Raw genomic sequence first — 22,612 nt, 5'->3', positions numbered from 1 at the left:
GGGATGTGGGATATGGGATATGGGATGTGGGATATGGGATGTGGGATGTGGGATGTGGGATGTGGGATGTGGGATGTGGGATGTGGCATATGGGATAAGGGATATGGGATATGGGATATGGGATAAGGGATATGGGATAGGGGATATGGGATATGGGATGTGGGATGGCAGAGCAGCCCTGTGCCCACAGCAGCTTCACCTTTGTGGATATGGAATATGGGATATGGGATATGTGATATGGGATATGGGATATGGGATGTGGGATATGGGATGTGGGATATGGGATGTGGGATATGGGATATGGGATGTGGGATATGGGATATGGGATATGGGATGTGGGATATGGGATGTGGGATATGGGATATGGGATATGGGATGTGAGATATGGGATATGGGATGGCAGAGCAGCCCTGTGCCCACAGCAGCCTCACCCTTTGCTCTCTCTACAAGCTCTGGGCTCCTTGCTCACATGCTGCTGGAGCCCAGCTTCCCCTGCACTCTGGCAGATGCATTTCCCACAGCCAGGCCCTGCCAGATGACGCAGCTCCTCTCCCTCTGCCTCTCCTCCTCCTCCTCAGGGGACAGGAGGAAGCAGAACAGGCTGAGGAGCCCTTCCAGCAGCAGCAGTGACTCAGACACAACACAACAGCCCTGGCATTTCACCACAGGACACTGCACAGGGGGAATTGGAGATCTTTCTTATGGAAAACTACAGTGTGTTATTAAAAATAATATTAAAATAAATAAATTGGGGTGGTCTGAGGCTGCTCACCACGCTGCCAAACAGGGAAACAGCCTGGAAACAAAGCTGTAACCCCCACTGGGCACTGCCAGGGATCCAGGGGCAGCCACAGCTGCTCTGGGCACCCTGTGCCAGGGCCTGCCCACCCTCACAGGGAACAATTCCCAATTCCCAATATCCCATCCATCCCTGCCCTCTGGCACTGGGAGCCATTCCCTGACAGGACACCCCCAGAGCTGTCACCAGCCCATGCCACACAGAGCTGGGACACACCAGGACAAAAAAAGGAACTCAGGAATTCATGTTTGTGTGCCCAGCACACAAATTCCCAGCAAACACCACTGTCCCTCAGTGCTTCAGCTTCAACAGAATCACAGAATGTGGGAATTTGCTGTGGCACTCCAAGGAGCTGGATGGGAGAAGTCTCCCAGCAGCCTCCATAATTCCCTGCTTTAAGAGCAGTTTTCTCCCTAGAGAGGGAAAAATTCTGACCAAAATCAGGAATAAAGTGCCTGGGCCAAGGCCACAGCCATGAGAAGCCTCATCCCTGACCCACTGGGCTGTCTCAGGCTGGAAGATGCAGCTGGGGCTGTGTGTTCTGTTCCCATCTGTCAGAGCTGGGGCAGGTATCCTCTGTTCATGGGCAGTTTTTTCTTTATCTCTCCCCCAGCCAACCCTCCCTGCAGGAGATCTCTGCTGTCCAGGGCCACTGAGTGTCCCTGCAGGGCTGATCCAATCCCAGCATCCCATGGGGAGATGGAGCCAAGCATTCCTGCCTGGATCCAATCTGGGCCTGGCACAGCACAGCAGCCTTTGCCCCCTGCATTGCCAGAGGAGCAGCTTTCTGCTGCCCTGCATGGCCAGAGGGAGCCCAGGCCCATCTGCAGCAGCCCTGGAGCTGCAGAGGAAAACTCCCCCCTTGTGCAGGATCCCTGCTGCAGCAGAGCCACAGCTGGCACTGCAGGAGGGCCATGGAATGAGACCCTGACCAAGAGAGTGTCAGCTCCTATTCTGACTCTGGCAGTGTTGTTTTGTATCATTGCATCTTTATTTTATTTTATTTTTATTTTCTTCTCTAATAAAGAGCTGTTATTCCTATTCCCATATCTTTGCTGAGAGCCCCTTAATTTCAAAATGACAATAATTCAGAGGGAGAGGGTTTGCATTTTCCATTTCAGGGGAGGCTCCTGCCTTCCTTAGCCTTTCCAAACCAGGACAGGCTGACCCATCCTCAGCTCCCTGGAGGAAAAGCCCAGCCCAGCCCCAGCAGCAGCAGAGCTGTGTGCCAGGGCAGGATCCACCACCACTCTCAGGGATTTGGGCTCTCCCAGTGTGGGATCTCAGCACCTCAGGACTGATGTGCAGAGTGACCGAGACCACCCTTGGGGGGCTCAGAGGTCCTGGGATGTTGCCAGCAGTGTCTGGTGGCTGGACTTTGATCCTGCACGGGAGACAACACCTGTATGAGGATGGGAGGATTTCACTGGGGTAAATGGTGAAGGGATAAGTTAATTAGAGTGTGAGACACAGGGTTTAAGATTTCTGTACAGGGGGGTCTAAAGAAGTAAGATGGAGGAATTGGGGCGTGTCCTGTCCTTCTTCTTCTTCTTCTTCTTCTTGGCCTCCATCTTCTGTGGTGATGTTGGCACTTTGGGATTGGTTATTACTAAAAGTGCACTGGTCAATAAGGGTGAAAGGTATTGGGGGAAATAGGTAAATATTGTATACGTAGTTTTGGGTATAAAGATAAGTGACCGCCCCGGGGGCTCTCAGTGTGCTCATGGCTGGCTGCTGTGCAGACCTCTGTTGGGCCAAGAGAAAATCTTTTAGATAAACAATTAATAAACACTGAGACTGAGAAAAGATCTGAAGCCTCTCCTCGTCCTTAGAAGCGCCAGACTGTCCAAGGCCACCCCGGGCCTTTCCAGGTCACCCAAACAGCCGAGAAACCAACATCCCAGCTGCTCTCCCCATGGAGCCAGCACCAAGCATCCAGCTCAGCACCAGTGGCACTTTGGCAGGAATTGTCCCCATGGCTCTCCTTGGCCATGGCCCCTCCTCCTCCCTCCCCCACAACCCACAGCACCATTAATAATTTACTCTGCCCCACACCAGCTCCAGCAAAAGCTCTGCAGGGAATGGGAGCCTCATCAGAACCCAAGATCTGGGAGAGGAGACCATTCCTGGAGCTGTGAGCCGTGCAGGGAGCCCAGGCTGGCACTGCCATGGCTCCATGGCACCTTCAGGGCTGCTCCTTGGCCTTGGAATTTTGGGATCCCAGAACAAGGTTCCTGCCAGGCACCACTGATGTGATCTGGGACACCCCTGTGGATACAGAGCTCTCTTTCAGCCTGGAGCTGTCTCTGATGTGACACCAGCACATCCAAGGCCTCCAGCATAAGGACATGGAGCTGCAGTCATTCCAGAGCCCATGGAGATGCTCCAGGGCTGGAGCCCCTCTGCTCTGAGCCAGGCTGGCAGAGCTGGGGGTGCTCACCTGGAGAGGAGAAGCTCCAGGGACACCTCAGAGCCCCTGCCAGGGCCTGAAGGGGCTCCAGGAGAGCTGCAGAGGGACTGGGGACAAGGGATGGAGGGACAGGACACAGGGAATGGCTCCCAGTGCCAGAGGGCAGGGATGGATGGGATATTGGGAATTGGGAATTGTTCCCTGTGAGGGTGGGCAGGCCCTGGCACAGGGTGCCCAGAGCAGCTGTGGCTGCCCCTGGATCCCTGGCAGTGCCCAAGGCCAGGCTGGGCAGGGCTGGGAGCAGCCTGGGACAGTGGGAGGTGTCCCTGCCATGGCAGGGGTGGCACTGGGTGGGCTTTAAGGTCCCTTCCCACACAATACTGGAAGATCCAAAGCACAAACACATGAGGATATGAACAACCAGTGATTCTGAGCAGCCTGAGGAGATCCCTGCTGTTCCTCCCCCTGTGGCTGCAGTCCTGCCTCTGCTGGAGGCCTCAGGCCTGGACCTAAAGCATCAGCCCCAGCACCATCCCATGTGTGGAAGGGGACCGAAAGATGCAAAGGTCTGAAAGTGGAAAAGGAAAGCTGAGAGGAGCTTTAACTGATGTGGGACAGTGAGGGAAGCACCAAGTCCTGCACACTGGGCTGGCTCAGCACCGGCTGCACTACAGATGTCCCAAAAACCTTGTCAGGAGGGCAGCCCAGAGCACACCCAGAGCAGGGACTGCACTCTGGGAGCAGCTGGGAATGCTTCTGGCATGTGGGAGAGGCACTGCAGGTACAAAATGCACAAATCCCCAAGGGCAGAGTCCCTCTGTGTGTCCACAGGCACCTGCACATGGGGACAAGGCCTGGGATCAGCCCCAGGGCAGCTCTGGGCCCTCCTGACCAAACACACCTGGAGGGGTCCAGGCGAGGGAACAGGGCTCCCAATCCTCAGCAAACTCTCATTTTCAGCAGTTTGGGGAGGCAAAACCTCCCTCAGGCTCATCTAAACCCATCACCCAGGTGGGACCCTCACAAGGACATTGAGGGGTTGGAGGGTGTCCAGGGGAGGGAACAGAGCTGGGAAGGGGCTGGAGCACCAGGAGGGGCTGAGGGAGCTGGGAAGGGGCTCAGCCTGGAGCAAATGAGGCTCAGGGGGGACCCTGTGGCTCTGCACAGCTCCTGACAGGAGGGGACAGCAGGAGGAGTCCCAGGGAACAGGGACAGGACAAGGGGAAACAGCCTCAGGCTGGGCCAGGTTGGATATTGGGAAAATTCCTTCATGGGAAGGGGTGGTCAGGCCCTGGCACAGCTGCCCAGAGCAGTGGAGGGTCCCCATCCCTGAAGAGCTCACAAAGATGTGGCTGTGGCACTGGGGACGCCTTTCAGGGGTGGCCCTGGCAGTGATGGAGCAGAGATGGATCCCAGAGCTCCCCAGAGCCTCCCTGAGTGCCAGCCCAGCAGAACCAGTCTGGCAGCTTTGTATCTCCATTCTCCACAGGTGCCTGAACTCACAGAACCACACAGAGGGAAGGGCTCCCACTGCTCCCCCAGGGCTGACAGGGCCAGGAACCCACACAGGAATGATGGAGAGATGGAGCCAGGCATGAGGAACAGGGAGAAGCAAGCCATGCCTCACTGCCAGCAGACTCCCAGAGCTGGAACAATGTTGGTTCATTGCTGTTCAGGCTCCACTCCTAGGAAAAACATTGGTGCCATGGCAGAGGGGATGCTGAGGGTGGCCCAGCAGCAGAGGTTAAAGGGAATTCATTTGTTTTGTAAAATTCCAAAGCCAGGAATTAGGGGGAAAAAAAAAAAAAAAAGGCCCCTGGGTTCCAAGCAGATCATTCCTCTGACAATGAGCAGCAAACGAAAGTCAAACAGGAATAAAGTGCAGAGGAATTCTGTGGGCAATGGTAATGATTACCAATTATTGTCTGGGCTGAGTTACATAATGCTATCAGCAGCCTGGGAATGCTTTGGGAGAGGGCTCTGTGAGCAAGAGCAGCTCCAAATGAGCCCTGTCTTGTGGTGCACTATCATATCCCAGTTAATTATGGTGACCCCAATCCAATTTTAATCAATCACAGCCTCAGGAAATACTCTGCTCCTGGGAGGAACCTTCTTGTGAATCCTCCTCTCCTCTCTCAGTATTTACAGGGGGTTATAAAGAAGAGGGAGAAGGAATTTCACACAGGCAGACAGTGACAGGACAAGGGGGAATGGGTTGGAACTAAGAGATTTACATTGGATATTGCAGGGAAATTCTGCCCTGTGAGGGTGGGCAGGGAACAATTCCTAATTGTTCCCTCACAGGGAACAATTCCCAATTCCCAATATCCCATCCATCCCTGCCCTCTGGCACTGGGAGCCATTCCCTGTGCCCTGTCCCTCCATCCCTTGTCCCCAGTCCCTCTCCCAAAAATCCACATTCACTGCACTCTCAACCTGCAGGAGCCAGGCAGAATGAAAAGGTTGATTTAATAAACTGGGAGCTGGGATAAAATTACCAGCAGCACCCTCCTGCCAGCCCACAGAGACAAACCCAGCCTTTGAGCATTCACAGCCCTGCAGGCTCCATCCCTCCAGGATAAGCATCCCTCCATCTGATCCCAGCCACAAACACAGCACCAGAGCTCTGCCCAGCTCTGATCTGCACCCAGCCCTCCCCACCACTCCCAGCAGCTTAAAGCCAAACCCAGGCAGGAGCAGCTAAAAAAACCCAGGAGCAGCTCACAGGAATCATCTCCTCCTTGGAGGCTTTGGGGATATTTATAAGTGAATCAAGCGAGCTGAAAATGAATTTGCAAAGCAGCCACCACCTCGCCCAAAATTACACAAAATATGTTGGCTTGGAAGCCTTTTCCTCTCTGAGGGAGAAAGAAAAACTCCTGTCTTGCAGCTCCTGGGGCACACAGACCTGCTATTTATTGGTGGTGGTAAAAGCCCTTTGAAGAGGGAGGAGAGGAGGGAGGAGGAGAGGAAAAGGCTCCCACCCAATCTCCCCAAACCCACAAATTCCTGCCATGATTTTCTTTGGGGAGGGGAAAAAACTGGGCCCTGGTCAAAGCAAGCAAAATATTGCAGATTTGTTGCTGTTCCAAAGCACACAGGGGTGTCCACAGGCACCTCCTGCACAGCCAGAGCAGGAACCAAATCCAGGAGCTGGAATGCTGCTCCTTCCAGGCCAGGGTATTCCATGGAGTTAAACAGCAATTAAAGCCTCTGGAAGGTGCAGCAGCAGCAGCAGCAGCACAGTTGGAGCAATTAAAGCCTCACTGGCCTGTGAAAGCATGAGAGGTAATTTTAGAAATCTCTTCATAAAAGCAGCATTTCCTCTGCTCAAACTGGGTAAGAACCACGAGAAAATGGAAAATAAAAACAAAAAAGGGGTTTCCTCGTGACAGATCATTATATTTCACAGGGAAGTGGGAGAAAACCAAGGGGATGAGGGAGGAGATCCCAAATCAGCTGCCAGGCCAGCAAGGGCAGGGAGATGGAAGGAGGAAACCCTGGAGGCAGCACCCAGTTCCCAAGGGATCCATCAGAGGGGAGCAGGAACAGCAGCCTGGCATCACCACAGGGGAACCTCTAAAAGGGTTTGCAATGCAGTTTGACACTGTCCAGACCTCATTACAGGAAATAACTGCCAGCTTTTCAGATTGTTTTATTCAAAAAATAAAAACCAAGCGCAGGATTCTTCGCAGCTGCTGGCTGGAGTGATCCCTGCCAGCCCCAAAATGGGATTTGTTCTGCAGCTCTCAGCTCAGACTGGGCACCCCATTCCAAAAGGCTGAGAAAAGTACAAAAAAACCTGATAAAAGCCCTCAGGAACCATCCCCAGAGGGAAAGTTAATAGCTGAATATGGAGAGCTCAGCTGAGGATGAGCTGATGTGGTGGCAGGACAGGTGTTGAGGGATGGAAATGTTAAAGAAAGCAGAATAAATCACACTGGAATGAAGCTCAAACTGATCATCCACCGGAGAAAAAAAAGGCTGAAGATCCCTTGGAACAGGAGCCTCTGGAAGTGAGCGAGACAAACTCTGGGATTTCTCTTAATTGAGCCAAGGCAGTGAGATCATGTGGTGCAAGAGGCTTTTCCTTCTCCAATTGTCTGTTAGATCAAAACAGAAAAGGAAAAACAACCCAAGGTGCCAGCAGGACGCTTGTCCTCAGCCTCACAAACAATCCATTCTCCTCTGAGCCTGCTGGAAATGAATCCAGGCAGAAGAGCCTTGGGCTCTGTCACCCCAGCCAGCCAAACACAATGCAGGGCTACAGGAAAATTTAATTTTGGAATAAAAACTTAAACCAAAAGTGGCGGCACAATGGCTTTAGGTTCTGTGCAACCCCAGAATTGCAGGACACAACCCCTCCTGCTTTACAAGGTGACACAAAAGTGACATCAAGTGTGTCCCCAGCTCCCTGCTCGCTGTTTAAGCCAACCTTCCTCCATCCTTCTGTCCCAGCCAGTGGCTCCAGGGAGCAGCAGATCTCAGAGAAACGCAGGGAAAAGGGGGAGGAAGGAGACAATAAATACACAGCACCCCTGGCAGCTGCCTCCCAGGTGGGTTGGGAGCAGTCCAGGGGGTTTGGATGAAAAATCAAGCGGTTCTCAAGGAAAGTTAAGTTGTCCTCAAGACCTTTCGTGTTTGTAAATCCACGGAGCATATCAGAAGTCCATGGGAGCGAATCTGTGTTGGACACACACCCTCATGGGAGAGGCTGTGGGGGGACCATCCCAAGGCTGTCCCTCCCCTGCTCAAGGTGGGCTCTGGACCATCCCCAAGGCTGTCCCTTCCCTGCTCAAGGTGCCCTCTGGACCATCCCAAGGCTGTCCCTCCCCTGCTCAAGGTGGGCTCTGGACCATCCCCAAGGCTGTCCCTCCCCTGCTCAAGGTGCCCTCTGGACCATCCCCAAGGCTGTCCCTCCCCTGCTCAAGGTGGGCTCTGGACCATCCCCAAGGCTGTCCCTCCCCTGCTCAAGGTGGGCTCTGGACCATCCCCAAGGCTGTCCCTTCCCTTGGCTCAGGTGTCACCCCCACACCACCCTCGGGAGATGAAGGTACTGCCAAGATCTCAATCCCTATCAGCTGTTATCTCTGCAGATCAAAACAAACTGCCTTTATCTCTGCCCTGATCTCTTCCCCATGCCAGCAGCACTGCCACAGAGCTCTCCCACAGAGCCCTCCAACACCACAAGCTGCTTAAGCAAAACCCCATCCCAATCCCATTTTTGATCGCTGTGGAGAGAAAACCACCCAATTCACCCGAGCAGAAACCCCCAATCCCACGGTGCTTATGGAATAAACGCCAGCTGGTGCCTTCCCTTTGACATTTAGCTAATAATTGTTGCAGCCAAACGAGCTGACAGCGCTCACTCAGCAGCCCGTGAATGCCTCTGGTGTTTGACTGAGCGCTAAAGACAACACTTGCTGCTCTCCAGCTCCTCATCCATGAGGGCACACACACACACACAGAGCCTCTCCTGCAGCCCTGCCCAGCCTCGGGGATCAGCTGCTGGTCCTGCTCCAGTTTAGCCATTTGTTCCAGCCCTGTGGGCAGCAGGCAGGAGGGCAGGAGAAAGGGAAGGAGGCACCTCCAGCAAGGGGCTGGAATTTGTTCCTCATGAGCTGCCCTCTGTGATTAGCCAGGCAGCCACCACACCCCGACCCCTCTCAAGTCATGGTTGTGGCACAAGCTTTATTTACACCTTCAGGGTCCCATTTAATCCCCTGACCACTGTTTCTGCCCTTTAACTCCCACCTGAGCTGGACCTCCATTTTCCACAAGCCCCACTCTGGGCCCAAGTTCAGCTGCTTCACAAAAAATAGGTCAAGGAACTCCTCCAGAGCTCCTCCCTTTATTACTCCACACATCAGGGGGCTCAGGGTGGATCTCAGGAAAGGTTCATCCCCAGAGGGTGCTGGCACTGCCCAGGCTCCCCAGGGAATGGGCACAGCCCCGGGGCTGCCAGAGCTCCAGGAGTGCTTGGACAGGGATGCCCAGGGTGGGATTGTTGGGGCTCTGTGCAGGGCCAGGAGCTGGACTCAGTGATTCCTGTGGGACTAAAAGGGACCCTCAAGGTGTAAATAAAGGTTGTGCCACAACCATGCCTGGGGTGCTGTGAGAGAGGGGTCAGGGGGTGATGGCTGCCTGGGTAATCACAGAGGGACAAATTTGATCTGCTGGGAGCTTACAGACACAATGACCAACCCCTTCTCCTCCTCCCTCAGCGTGCCCTGGGCCTTTCCAAGCTGCAGACTCACACCAAGCGTGACCTCCTGCACACACAGGCACCCCCTTTCCTCCTGTGCCAGTCCCCTGCAGTGCCCAGGCACTGCCACACCAACGTCCCCAAGGTGCCCAGGCCCAGCTGTGCCAGGAGCTGCCCGTGCCAGCCTCCTGCTGAAGAGAAATGGCTTTGCAAAGCATCATTTAGGGCAGCACAGGCTGTGCTCAGCAGGAGGGAACAGGGAGCTGCAGAGAGCCCCTTCCCACCCAGATCCATGTGGACGGACACCATCCAATGGCACAAACCCTCTGGGGACACCCCCTGAGCTTTGGGGTGACCTTAGCAGCCCACAGCCCCTCCTAAGCCATGCCCTGAGGTGTTTTCCAGGCTCAGTGAGACCCCTCTGGAGCTCCGGCCCCATCCCCACGCTGGCACCGGGCACTGCTGGGCTGAGCTGCACCCCCAGAGCCACCTGCCACGTCTCTGCCACCTCCTGTCCCCATTTCCCACGTCCTTGGGCTGCTCCTGCCAAGGGACACGAAGGGACACAGTCCCCGGGGAGGTGGCACCGTGTGCAGGAGCCTCCATGGACTGTCTGCTGCTGCCTCCTCTGCTGGGGACAGCAGTGGGACATGGTGATGGCACAGGGAGCCTGGCACGGTGGCACAGGGAGCCTGGCCCACACAGGACAGGGCAGAAGAGAGGATTTAGGAATAAAACCTCTCTGCTGGCACAGGTAGAGGTACCTGAGCTCACACCTTCAGACCCCCTGCACACAGAGTGCCCCCTCAGCAACACAAAGAAGTTCCCTGCCTCCACTCTGCAGGGCTGTTTTTCTGAAATAAACGCCTTTGTTTTATCTTTGAGAGGTGTTTCTAGCAGGAGGACAGGGGTAAAAAGCCCTCCTCCACCGAAAGCCTCCTTCACACATGATTTGCTTTGTCATGGCACTTAAATACCCGCGCAGCAGCCAGGGATGGAGAACGAGAGCGGACCTGGGCAGGCACAGGGAAACTTCACAGCAATACCTGCGTTCCTTAAAAAAAACAAAATCTTCTTTTCCTGGTAGCGATGCCAGCCCAGGCCAATGCACGAAACACCAACAGATCCATCTCCGTGCCCCGGTGAGCGCTGCCGGAGCTTGCTCCATTTTGGGTCAGCCCAGGCAGCTTCAGATTACATCGCTGTCATCTGCGGCAGGGGAACAGCGGCTGGCCAGGGCACAGGGCAGCAGAAAAGGGAAAATGCACATTGAGGCTGTCAGAGCCCGACAAGCGAGCAGGGAGCCAGGGAATGGCCTGGGCTGGAGAGGCCCTGAAGGATCCCCTCGCTCCAAGGCGCTGCCAGGGCAGGGATGCTCCCGTTGTGGGGTGAGCACGGTCAGCAAGGGCGGCACGGAGCAGCCCCGGGATGTGCCCGTGCCCAGGCGAGCCCCGGGGCGGCAGCGATGGAGAACAAAGAGCCGCGGGCTGCCGGCGGCTCCGGCTCCTCCCGGGCGCAGCGGGGGCCGCTCGGGCCGGCGTGCCCTTCACCCGGGCGATGCCAGCGCTGTCCTTGGGGACACTGAGCTCTGCAAGGGCCGCAGCCCGGACAGAAGCCACCATCACCCTCACCCTGGGGCGGCGGGGCCACCGGGCACCAAGCGGTGCCGCCCCCCGGTGCCCACGGTGCACAGGTGCCCGGTGCTCACCTGCTCGGCGCCGTAGGCCGTGGCGAACTGCACGAACTCCTCCACACGCACGAAGCCATCGCCGTCGCGGTCCAGGGCGTCGAAGACCGGCCGGAGGCGCGGCTCCTCCTCGGGCGGGGGCTCGGCGGAGCCCTCCGGGCCCGGGCTGTCCCCGGCCTGCCCCGGGCACCAGGGCGGCGGCCCCGCGCCGGCAGCGGCGGCATCAAGGGCCCAGAGGTCCAGATCCAGCTCCGGGCCCAGCTCTGCCTCCTGTTCCAGCTCCGGCTCCAGGTCCAGCTCGGGCTCCGGGCTCAGATCTGCCTCCTGTTCCAGCTCCGGGTCCGGTTCTGGTTCCAGCTCCGGCTCCGGGTACAGGTCCAGCTCTGGCTCCGGTTCTGGTCCAGCTCCGGCTCCGGTTCCCGTTGCAAGTCCAGGTCCGGCTCCGGTTCCAGGTCCAGCTCGGGTTCTAGGTCCAGCACTGGAACCGGTTCTGGTTCCAGCTCCGGTTCCAGATCCAGCTCCGGTCCTGGTTCCAACTCCGGTTCTGGTTCCAGCTCCGGCTCCGGTTCCAGCTCTGGCTCGGGCCCCGGTCCCGGCCCCCGGGGCAGCGGGGGCTCGGTCCCAGGCGGACGCGGCTCCATCTTCACCGCCGGCGCTCCGCGCCCGCCGCCGCCCGCCCCGGGCCATGCCCCGCGGCCATGCCCCGCTCACATCGGGGCGGTGCCGGTACCGGTGCGGTCTCCGCGGCACTCACGGCTTTGTGCGAGGAACGCCGGCCCCGCCTGCCGACACCGGGGGCGGCCCCGCCGGTCCCGCCCTGCTCGGGGAGCGGCGGCTCCGAGCGCCGGGGCCGCGGGTCCTGCCCGGGACCGGGGATTAGGGGAGGCGGCGGCGGCACCGAGGAACAGCCCCGCGGCCCGCCCGCCCTCGCCGCCGCTCCGGGGCCGCCCGCGGACAAGCGGCAGCTCCAGCCCGGCCGCCGCCGCAGTAGCCGGGGCGGTGACGTCACTCGCCTGCCCGTCCGGTTGGCCCCGCCCCTCCGCGGCGCGAGCCCGTGCCGAGACCACGCCCCCTGCCCGGCTCGCGCGCGACGGGGGCGGGGCCGGCGGAGAGGGGCGGGGCCAGGGGAGCGCGAGCACGTGGGACCGGGGGGGGCACCGTGAATGGGGACCCCAAATTGCCCGGCTGGGAAACCGTGCCCGGGACCCCAAACCTCAAACTCAAACCGTGCTCCGGGACTCCAAACCTCAAACTCAAACCGTGCTCCGGGACCCCAAAGACAAACCCAAACCGCACTCTGGGACCCCAAACCTCAAACTCAAACCGTGCTCCGGGACCCCAAACCGTGCTCCGGGGCCCAAAACCCAAACTGCGCTCCAGGACCTCAAACTGTGCTTTGGGACCCCAAACACAAACCCAAACTGCACTCCAGGACCCCAAACCCAAACTGTGCTCTGGGACCCCAAACCACACTCCGGAACCCCAACCCCAAACTGTGCTCCAGGACCCTAAACCAAACCACGCTCCGTGACCCCAACCCCAAACACAAACTGTGCTATGGGACCCAAAACCCAAACTGCACTCCAAGACCTCAAACCCAAACCGTGCCTTGGGACCCCAAACCCAAACTGTGCTCCAGGACCCCAAACCGCCCTCCAGGACCCCAAACTCAAACCCAAACCGTGCTCTGGGACCCTAAACCAAACCATGCTCTGGGACCTCAAAGCCCTGTGAGGGGATCTGTGCAACAGGACTGCCCAGCTGCTCCAGGTGTGAGCCCCAAATCCCCCCGGGGAGATGAGCCGTGCTCCAGGACCCCCAACCCCAGTGGGGCAGCACTGTGTGCCCCGGGATGCCTGAGCTGCTCCAGGGGGAGCCGGGCACTGGGACACCCCCGGGACCCTCAATGGGTTAATTCATTAATTAATGCCCGTGCTTAGGGCTCACAGCCTGCAGGCTCCGGGCAGCTGCAGTTTCTGCTGGAGCACCCCGGGATGGCCCTGCTAACACAGCCCTGAGCTGCCCCAGCAGGTGGAATTACAGCCCCTGGGTATAATTAGCAGCAAACTTGATGAGTGAGAGCATCCCTGGCCCCAGTGACCCTGCCCAGGCCACGGCTGTGTGTGACATCTCAGGAGCAGCCTGGCTGGGCCACCATGTGTCCCTGAGCACGCTCAGCCTCGAGAGCCAGAGCTCAGCAGCATCCCCAGGGAGGATGTCACCCCTGTCCTTCAGCCCCGTGCTGGAAGGATGGGAGCCCCCACTCCAAATCCTCTTCCTCAGCACAGCCATTCCTAAAGGTGAGCAGGGCAGGAGGGGGCTCCTGGCTCTGTCCCACGGGGGGAAGCTTCAGGCATCCCCTGCCAAATCCCCTGGGCAACACAATTCCCCCTTCCCAGACAGCTCAGGCTGTGGGTTCCTGCATGGATGGGGCTGGAGGAGCCTGCAGGGCAGGAGGTGACAGCCCTGCATGGGGCTGGCAGGGAGTGAGGTCCCAGAACAGGGATGGAGGTGACAGCCCAATGCTGTGAGAGGCAGCTCTGCAGCCCTGCACGGGCTCCTGCAGCTCCAGGCTGGGCCCAGAGCTCTGTCCTTGCCCTGGTGCTGGGACACGTGGCCAAACTCAGCTCCCTCCTCCTGGGGTGGCCACGGAGCCAGGACAGCCCTGACAGTGCCCAAGTCACCCGGTGATGGTGGAACAGTGAAATCCACGGAGCCTCCCAGAGCAGGGCTGCAGGTCACAGATGAGGCTGCAGCTGGGCAGGAGGGCCAGCACACACCACACAAGCACCTTCTCCAGGAGAAAACACATCCTGGGATCCAGCAAGAGCAATACTGCAGCCAAATCCCCAGAGCCCAGGCAAAGGATGCACCCAGATGCCAGATCCCAGCCCAAGCACTGCATCCCCATCCCCCTGAAGGGCTGAGCCTCCCACCAAAGCCCTCAGCACCTCTGCTGGTGGAACCACCTTCCCAGAGCAGGGGCTGAGCAGCTGGCAGGTCCCCAAGCCCCTGGCCTGGAGCCTTGGGCACCACAGAGCCCAGGACCAGAGCCACACAAGGCCTGGCAGTGGGAGCAGTGGCTCTTCCCCTCCCTCAGTGCCCAGTTTGGAGCAGTGAGCTGGGCAAGGCACTGGTGCTCGTGCAGCACAGAGAGGCATCACTGCTCCAGGGGCAAGTTCTTTATTTGTGGCCTGGAGGCAGGAGTAAAACCTGGCAAGTCTACAATCAAGTAGGAAATACAATTAAGTGGGAGAACAAGCTTCATTGAATCCAGGGTGAGCCTAAAAACTACCAGCAGCAGCAGCAGCAGCAGAAGGGTGCACACGAGCAGTGTGTGCCCCCAGGGCAGCAGGGACAGGGCTGGCTCCAGCAGTGCCATCCTGCAGCCCAGCAGGAGGAAAGGATTGCATTCCAGCTCCAGCCCTTTGCTTGGTCTCAGCCTGAGTGTCTGCAGGACACAGTGTGACAGACAGGTGGCTGTGGACAGACCACTGGACACACAGTGCACAGCTGGGCCTGGGGCATCTACCCTCACACCACCTCTGCTCCAGGAGAGGGGCCCAGCTGCATCCCAGGAGCACTGTCCCAGCCAGGACCCCTCAGGGGACACAGCCACCTCCCCTGCCAGGGTTTCCCCTCCCAAGAGTTGCCAAGGCAGAACTGAGCCCCCCACACTGGGTGACCCCGACCCCAGGCAGGCTGAGGGATCCCCCTCCCAAAAAGGAGCTGCTGCTGCTGCTGCTGCTGGGGCTCCTGTGCAGTGCTCAGGCTAAGACAGGGGAGGAAGAGGATGGGTACCCACGGGTGGCACTGCCTGGGGCTTGGCAAAGGCCACAGGAGCAGCTTGGAGGGAACCACAAAGGGCCAGTGACCATCTGAGCCCTCCAAGCTGTCTCTGTGTCACAGCCACAGCAGCTCAGAGGGCAGCAATGGCACAGGGTGGGCTTGGTCCCCACCCAGCACCCCAGAGCTGTGTCCCCCAGGCAGACACAGGGCTGGCAGTGCCACCAGAGGCTGTGGCTGTCGGCACTGGCTCTGGGAGATGTCCCCACACGGTGTCCCAGGTCACGTCTGTCTCTCTGTCAGTCAGTCCCAGGCTGTCCATCAGTGGGGTTGGTTTGCTCCTGCAGCCCAGACATCTGCAAGAGAGGGTGGAGGTGGGGACAGAGCCCTGCTGGGGCCTGCCAGCTCAGGGAGGCTCCCAGGAGGAAGGCAGGACACCCCTTCCCTGCCAGGCTGCAGGAATCCATGGAAGGAAGAGGCTCTGGGACTCTTTGTGCTCAATCCTGCTGCTGGGGCACAGAAAATGGGCATCAGGATTCTCTAGGGGAATCTCAGAGGTGTCTGGACAAGTGTCCACAAGACACCACACCACAAGCCAGGCTCAAAGGGAAAATCCAGCAGGTTCTGCTCATCCCAAGTCATCCCTAGAACTGGCCATGAGGACACTGTACCCACTGCTCCAGCAGCTGTGCCCCAGGAGAATCGTGGTTAAGAATCATCATTTAAGTTGGAAAAGCCCTCTAAGACCATTAAATCCAACTGTTCCCCCAGCACTGCCAAGGCCACCACTAAAACATGTCCCCAAGTGCCACATCCACACGGTTTTTAAATCCCTGCAGGGATGGGGACTCCCCCACTGCCCTGGGCAGCTGTGCCAGAGCTTGACTGTAGGAACGTGCCCCCTGTTGACCAAGTGACAAAATTATCCTTTGTGTCCTTAGAAAGGAAAAAAGGCCAAAAGTTTCTCTCCTGGATCAGGTAAAAGGACACCTCATAGGACTTGGGGACTTCACCTCAAACTGAAGGATAGCCAATTGGATAGAAGCCAAAAAGTACCCCCTGAGCAATTTACTAGAAAAATGAGACAACAAAGGAACTAATGGCTTTTGTGAGGTGTGTCACCAGGAGCAAGAACCTCTTGCACCTGGCTGGGTTTTTCTCTGTAAAGAGTTTTGTTATTTTGCCTTTTCTTAAAACTTTTTTGTTTCTGACACTACCACAGAAGCCATCCTGCTGATTTATGCCACCTGAGTATAGATCTCCAAGAGCTTATAAGACCTGGCTCAAGGAGACCATTACATCACCTGTCCACCCCTTCCATGAAGAAATTTTCTCTTAATACCCAACCTACACCTCCCCTGGCACAGCTTGAGGCTGTTTCCCCTTGTCCTGTCCCTGTTCCCTGGGATCAGAGTCCAAACCACTCAGCTGTCCCCTCCTGTCAGGAGCTGTGCAGAGCCACAAGGTCCCCCCTGAGCCTCCTTTTCTCCAGGCTGAGCCCCTTCCCAGCTCCCTCAGCCCCTCCTCACAGCCGCCGTGCCCCAGGGAACAGCAGCGATTCCCTGAGGAGCCCTGCTCCAATCCCACGAGGGGGAAATGCAGTCACCTAGAGTTTAGCAGAGGAGGAGGCAATACCCAGCAAGGCAGAGAAGCTGTTGGGGGAGGTGAGCCAGCTGCCCCCGTCCACGACCAGGGTGGTGCCGGTGACGTAGGACGAGAGGGGGCTGGCCAGGTACAGCGCGCTGTGCGCGATCTCCGTCTTGTTCCCCGCAGCGCTGCAGCGGGATCGCCGAAAACTGGTTGGACTTCTCTGCAAATTTCCCACCTAAAAGGAGCAGGAAAAAGGTCAGTTTGGACCCATGGGAGGATTGTCCACCACCATGGCTGGCCAGGCACTGCAGCACTGCCCGTGGGGATGGCTGAGTGCGCCAGGGAACTGGGGTGAGATCCTGGCACTGCCCTGGGATATAAAACCCGGGAAGATTTAAATGAGGAAGGGTTAAATAAATCACCAAGCCCAGCAGGGATTTTGTACTGACCCAGAGAGCTCAAAGACCTCAGAAAGCTTTAGAACCAAGGAATGGTTGGGCTGGGAGGGATCTCTCTTTCTCCTCCTGCCCTGCCATGGCAGGGACACCTCCCACTGTCCCAGGGGCTCCCAGCCCTGCCCAGCCTGGCCTTGGGCACTGCCAGGGATCCAGGGGCAGCCACAGCTGCTCTGGGCACCCTGTGCCAGGGCCTGCCCACCCTCACAGGGAACAATTCCTCATTCCCAATATCCCATCCATCCCTGCCCTCTGGCACTGGGAGCCATTCCCTGTGTCCTGTCCCTCCATCTCTTGTCCCCAGTCCCTCTGCAGCTCTCCTGGAGCCCCTTTAGGCTCTGGAAGAGATTCTGAGGTCTCCATGGCCCCAGAGCAGAGCACCTTGGAGCATCTCCATGGCCTCTGGACCCACTCTAAGAGCTCCAGGTCTTTCCCACCCTCTGGGGCTGCACCAGCACTCTGCTGATGGACTACAAGAGCCAACCCCTCAGGCAGGGCAGAGTTTTGGGGGAGCACATTCCATCATGGCATCAGGGAGCCCAAACTGCTGCCAAAGCAGTGCCCTGGGAGGTACCAGGGATGTGGGAAGGGCTGTTCCCACAGAGCTGTGCCAGCCAAGGCACAGCCCAGCAGCAATCCCCATGAGCTGTGTGGCACTGGGGGTCCCTCCCAGTCCCACCCCAGTCCCCTCCCAGCAGGGCAGTGCCAGGGCAGGGCTGGGAGCCCAGGGGCCTCACCCAGGCGTCGGAAGCCCTCGGTGCCCGTGATGGGGCCGGGGGCCAGGCTGTTCACACGGATCTTGTTGGGCCCCCACTCCACGGCAAGGTGACGGGTCATGGCATCTGGGGAGGGATTGCAACAGCACTGAGGAACAGAGCCAAGCCATGCCAGAAACTTCTTGGGAGGGGGGGAAAAATGCCACAGAACAGTGTGGCAGAGAGCAAAGAGCCCTGGAGGGGAGAAGAGCCTCATCCCAAACCCAGGCATGCAGCACCCACACCTATTCACCCCCACTGCCCCTCCCCAAGGTATCTTGTCACAGACATCTTTTATGGAAGATCCTTCCCTTAGGATTTTTCCTCCTGAGAAGCTGGGAGGCCTCAGAAACAAAATGTAAACAATGATTATCTGCTGCTGTGGAGTGCAACAGGTGCATCTGTGATTGGACCATGTTGGATGTTTGTAATTAATGGGCAATCACAGTCAGCTGGCTCGGGCTCTCTGTCCGAGCCACAAACCTTTGTTATCATTCCTTCTCTATTCTATTCTTAGCTAGCCTTCTGAGGAAACCCTTTCTTCTATTCTTTTAGTATAGTTTTAATATAATATATATCATAAAATAATAAATCAGCCTTCTGAAACATGGAGTCAGATCCTCATCTGTTCCCTCATCCTCAGACCCCTGTGAGCACCATCACAGCATCTTCCCTGCCAGTATTTAGGAAGGACTGGCTTCTTTTGTGGCTCAGAGCCCCAGCAGGGTGTGTGCAGGTACCTATGGCAGCCTTGGCAGCCCCAGCGTGCACCTGCAGGGCCTGCCCTCGGTAGCTCAGGGTGGCCGTGATGTTAACGATGACCCCGCCGTGGTCCTGGGGAAGGAGAGGAGATGTGGAGTGAGGCAGGGAGCAGCACAAAGACTCACAGAGGGCTCTGAGGGACAGGAGAGCTGGGCTTGGAGGGACAGTCACCCACAGGCACTGCCAAGCCATCACTGGGGCAGCTCTGATAAATCTCAGGGGTGGGGCAGCCAGCAGGAGAGGTGGGACATGCAGGGTAGAAGGAAAGGCCAAGGGAAAGTGGCAGAGCTGGAAAGGGAGCAGGAGATCAGCTCCTCCAGGTGGCAGAGCATGGAAAGGTGCTGCAACAGCACAAAGCCCCAGGGCAAGGGACAGGAGGAGCCCCAGTTCAGGGCTGGGATCCCTGGAAGGGAACAGAGTGGATCTGTGCAGGGAGGCTCCGGGTCCTTGCACTTCCCTGATTTCCCCAGGAGCACAGTGGGGTTTGACACTACCCCTGCCTAGCAGAGCCTCTCCTCAGAGCCCCCTGTGCCACTTACCCGGAAATATTTCTCAAAGAGCACCTTGGAGGTGTTGAAGGTGCCCAGGGTGTCGATGTCGATCACTGTCTTGAAGGCGTTGAAGGACAGGGCACTGGCTGGGCACAGGAAATTCCCTGCAGCACCTGAAGCACAGGGACAGACAGTCAGGGCTGGGACAGGTGTCAGGGCCCTTCTGGGACAGGGAGGGTGAGGGACAATGTCTGCATGCTTGGAGACAGCCCTGCTGAGGGATAAACTGGGGCTCTGGTGATATCCCAGCAGCACAGCCAGCACGAGGGGAGCAGGGATGATCCACACCCAGGCAAACAGGGATGGCCAGGCAGCACACACAGATCTCTGCTTCCTCTGAGCCCCCAGTGTTGTGGTGTGCGATGTTGTGGTGTGCTGTAATGTCCCATTTTGGCCTTCCAGGTCATCCCCCCAAGTGTGCCTATACCTCTCTCCCTTCCCCCTTGCCCCCATGCTGAGTGAGTCCTGTCAATCAGGCTGAACATTCCAGCAAGGCGTCGTGTGGTTGGCCAAGTTCAAAGGATGCCCCTATGCCCAGAGGTCATTGGCCTGTCTGGGTGTCATCTTCCCCTGAGACCCTGCCCCTCTCACCTGGTTGGTGGCTCACCTGTCCCTCCCCTCCCCCTGTCCCTGAGCTTAAAAAGGTGATCAGAGCATGTGGCCATGTTCTGTTGGAGCAGTTGCTCACGTTCAGACCTCTGTAACCATGGAATAAACCTCTGGACATTAAACCCTCTAGCAGAATCCTCTCCTTTTTCTCTTCACTATCGCCTGAAGCTATTCCTCCTGAGGTAAATGGGGTTCCTAACAAGCCTGGACTTGTTCAGTGCCCAGCTGCAACCACCAGCAAGCCAAGGTATCTCTGGGGTGACACACCGCAGTTGCTGCCTTTGGCCCAGCAGCGAGGGTCAGACTGGCCCAGGCACAATCTAACTGGGAATACTGGGAGGAAAACACCCTGCCCAGCAGTGAGCCCAGACAGCTGGGAGCCCTGGCAATAGTGCAGTAGGAAGGATAGTGCAGAGTGGCTCCAGAGCATCTCCATGGCCTCTGCACTTAGTCCAAGAGCTCCAGATCTTTCCCATCCTCTGGGGCTGCACCAGCACTCTGCTGATGGACTCCAAGAACCAACCCCTTAGGCAGGGCTGAGTTTTGGGGGAGCACACTCCATCATGGCATCAGAGAGCCCAAACTGCTGCCAAAGCAGAGTCTTGTGCAGCCTCACCATTGATGAGGATGTCAATCCTCTGGAACTCCTGCAGTGCCTCATCCACTGCGGCCACAATGGTCTGTGGCTGCCGCACGTCCATGCACAGGGGCAGGCACTGCTGCCCTGTGGCTGCCACCAGCTTCTTTGAGGCCTGAAAGGACAAAAAAAAACACCTGAGAGAGCCTGGCTGCAGCCTGCTAGCCCTGGGGCAGCCAGGGAAAGCTGCTGCATGGTGCAACCCAGCACGCTGGGCAGGCTGAGCCCAGGTACCTGCGTGGGCTGCCATGGATCAGCACAGCCCAGGCAACATCTCTGCAGGGCAAGGACAAAGGTTGGACCCCAGCAAGGCTTTTTTTGGCATGAGCCCAGGCATAATTGCCCTTTAAATCCAAAGAGTCAGTGAGCAAAAGGGCAAGGACAGAGCAGCCAGGTGTCAGGCTGTGAAACAGAGCAGCTCTGCAGCTCAGGGTTTGTCACGTGCCACCCCTACAGCTCATTAAGAGCAAGATTTTCCCCAGTAAATTAAGCACAGGGGAAACACAAGCTCAGCAGCAACTCCACACAACACCCAGAGCTGCTCCAGCCTCTGTTTTGGGCTCTGTGAGAGGTCCTGAACCCCAACAACACACAGTTGCACAAGCAGCTGGAGTCCTGGACTACAGATTCTGTGGCCTCAGAAGACTCTGGCCCCTGAGGATTAAAAACCTGCTGAGCCAGCTTCTTCTGGCACATGAGCATGAGGGGGTGGGAAATGACAGCCAATCACACCTGCACTGTCCCCTCTGCCCCAAAACACAGGACACCTGTGCAGCCCACAAACCACACTGCCCCTGGCATCTGCTCCTACTCCACACTGAGCTTTCAGTCCAACCTTGGGCTCTGCCCTGCTGACAAAACCTCCCCCACAGCTCATTTCTGCCTCTCTCCCCTACAAAAAGACATCATGATCATGGAGTAGTCCTCACAAAGCAGGCTCCAGGTTAAAAGAGCTGTGCTGGAGACGGGGTGGGTGCAGCCCCAAACCCACACCCACACTGCTGGAGTGGCCGGGGCTTGCAGGCTGGGAAGCACTGGGAGGCAATGGGAAGCACTGGGAAGCACTGGGAAGCACTGGGAGGCACTGGGAAGCCATTCCTCCTACTGCACTATTGCCAGGGCTCCGGCTCCACAGGCAGAGAGCAGAAGGATGTCGGGGGCTCGCAGGTGAGCCCGCACTCACCTCGGCCACCCGCTGCAGGTTCCTGCTGGCAATGACGGTGCGGCAGCCGTGCCTGCGGGGAAGGGGCAGGTGAGACGGGCCGGGCTCCCCAGCGGCACCCCGGCATCAGCTCGGGGGCTCCCTGAAGGAATCGCTGCTGCTCCAGGCCCGCGGGACGGGGAGAGGCAGGGCCCGGTGCCCGGAGCCTCCCTGAGGGCTCTGCCGGCCTCGGCTGCACATCCCGGGGAAAGGGATGGGACGGGGGAGAGAGAAGAGAAAAGAGAAGAGAAAAGAGAACAGAAGAGAAGAGAAGGAAAGTGAGGGGAAAGAAGGGAAAAGTGGGGAAGAGAAGAAGGGGAAAGAAGGAGAGAAGGAGGGGCCGGTGCCAGGGCAGGGGCTCCCGCACCTCATGAAGATCTCGGCGATGCGGAAGCCGATGCCGGAGCCGCCGCCGGTGATGAAGGCCACCTGGCCCCTGTGGGACAGAGGCACGGTGAGAGCCGGGCCCCGGGGAGGCGGCCCCGCGGCCCCCGGGGCGCCGGCACTCACTGGAGCAGGTCGGGGCTGAGCAGGTGCCGGTACTGCGGCAGACACTCGTCCCCGTCCTCGTCCGGGGGCACCAGCGCGGCCATGGCGGCCTCGGCCATGGCGGGGGAGCTGCTGCTCACTGCGCCTGCGCGGGCGCCGCCGCCGTCGCCTGGCAACGGGGAGCGCTCCGGGACACAGCGACACCGAGCGGCCACGGCGGGAACTGCAGCGCGGGGAGAGCGGGGCCGTCCCAGGGCTCCGGTGAGATCCCGGGGAGATATCCCAGAGATAACCCAGAGATATTCCTGAGATATCCCAGTGAGATATCCCTGTGAGATCCCGGGGAGATATCCCAGAGATAACCCAGAGATATTCCAGAGATATCCCAGTGAGATATCCCGGTGAGATCCCGGGGAGATATCCCAGAGATAACCCAGAGATATTCCAGAGATAACCCAGTGAGATATCCCAGTGAGATATCCCGGTGAGATCCCAGTGAGATATTCCAGAGATAACACAGAGATATCCCAGTGAGATATCCCAGTGAGATATCCCGGTGAGATCCCAGTGAGATATTCCAGAGATAACACAGAGATATCCCAGTGAGAGATCCCAGTGAGAGATCCCAGTGAGAGATCCCAGTGAGATATCCCGGTGAGATCCCAGTGAGATATTC

The 22,612-nt window shown here is 58.0% G+C and overlaps 2 protein-coding genes across 2 annotated transcripts in view; both read right to left on the bottom strand.

The window, feature by feature from the left end:
* Positions 1–11,747, bottom strand: part of RAB11FIP3 (RAB11 family interacting protein 3) — an 89,126-nt gene extending 77,379 nt beyond the window's left edge. Inside the window, 2 exon segments of the mRNA XM_063171268.1 lie at positions 11,123–11,499; positions 11,502–11,747. Of these exon segments, the coding sequence (XP_063027338.1) occupies positions 11,123–11,499; positions 11,502–11,742 (618 nt within the window). The 5' untranslated portion in view covers positions 11,743–11,747.
* Positions 11,748–15,058: 3,311 nt separating this feature from the next.
* Positions 15,059–22,064, bottom strand: DECR2 (2,4-dienoyl-CoA reductase 2). Its single transcript, XM_063171267.1, is given in 10 exon segments — positions 15,059–15,243; positions 16,523–16,658; positions 16,660–16,712; positions 17,670–17,774; positions 18,428–18,521; positions 18,989–19,113; positions 20,226–20,361; positions 21,430–21,481; positions 21,815–21,883; positions 21,958–22,064. Coding segments are annotated over 10 exon segments (903 nt in total). The 5' UTR covers positions 22,056–22,064; the 3' UTR covers positions 15,059–15,208.
* Positions 22,065–22,612: the final 548 nt, after the last annotated feature.

The sequence above is a fragment of the Melospiza melodia genome, chromosome 18, assembly GCF_035770615.1.
Source record: "Melospiza melodia melodia isolate bMelMel2 chromosome 18, bMelMel2.pri, whole genome shotgun sequence".
Lineage (NCBI taxonomy): Eukaryota > Metazoa > Chordata > Aves > Passeriformes > Passerellidae > Melospiza > Melospiza melodia.
Note: the sequence above shows the minus strand (reverse complement) of the source record. Positions and strands in the feature narration are given on the sequence as shown.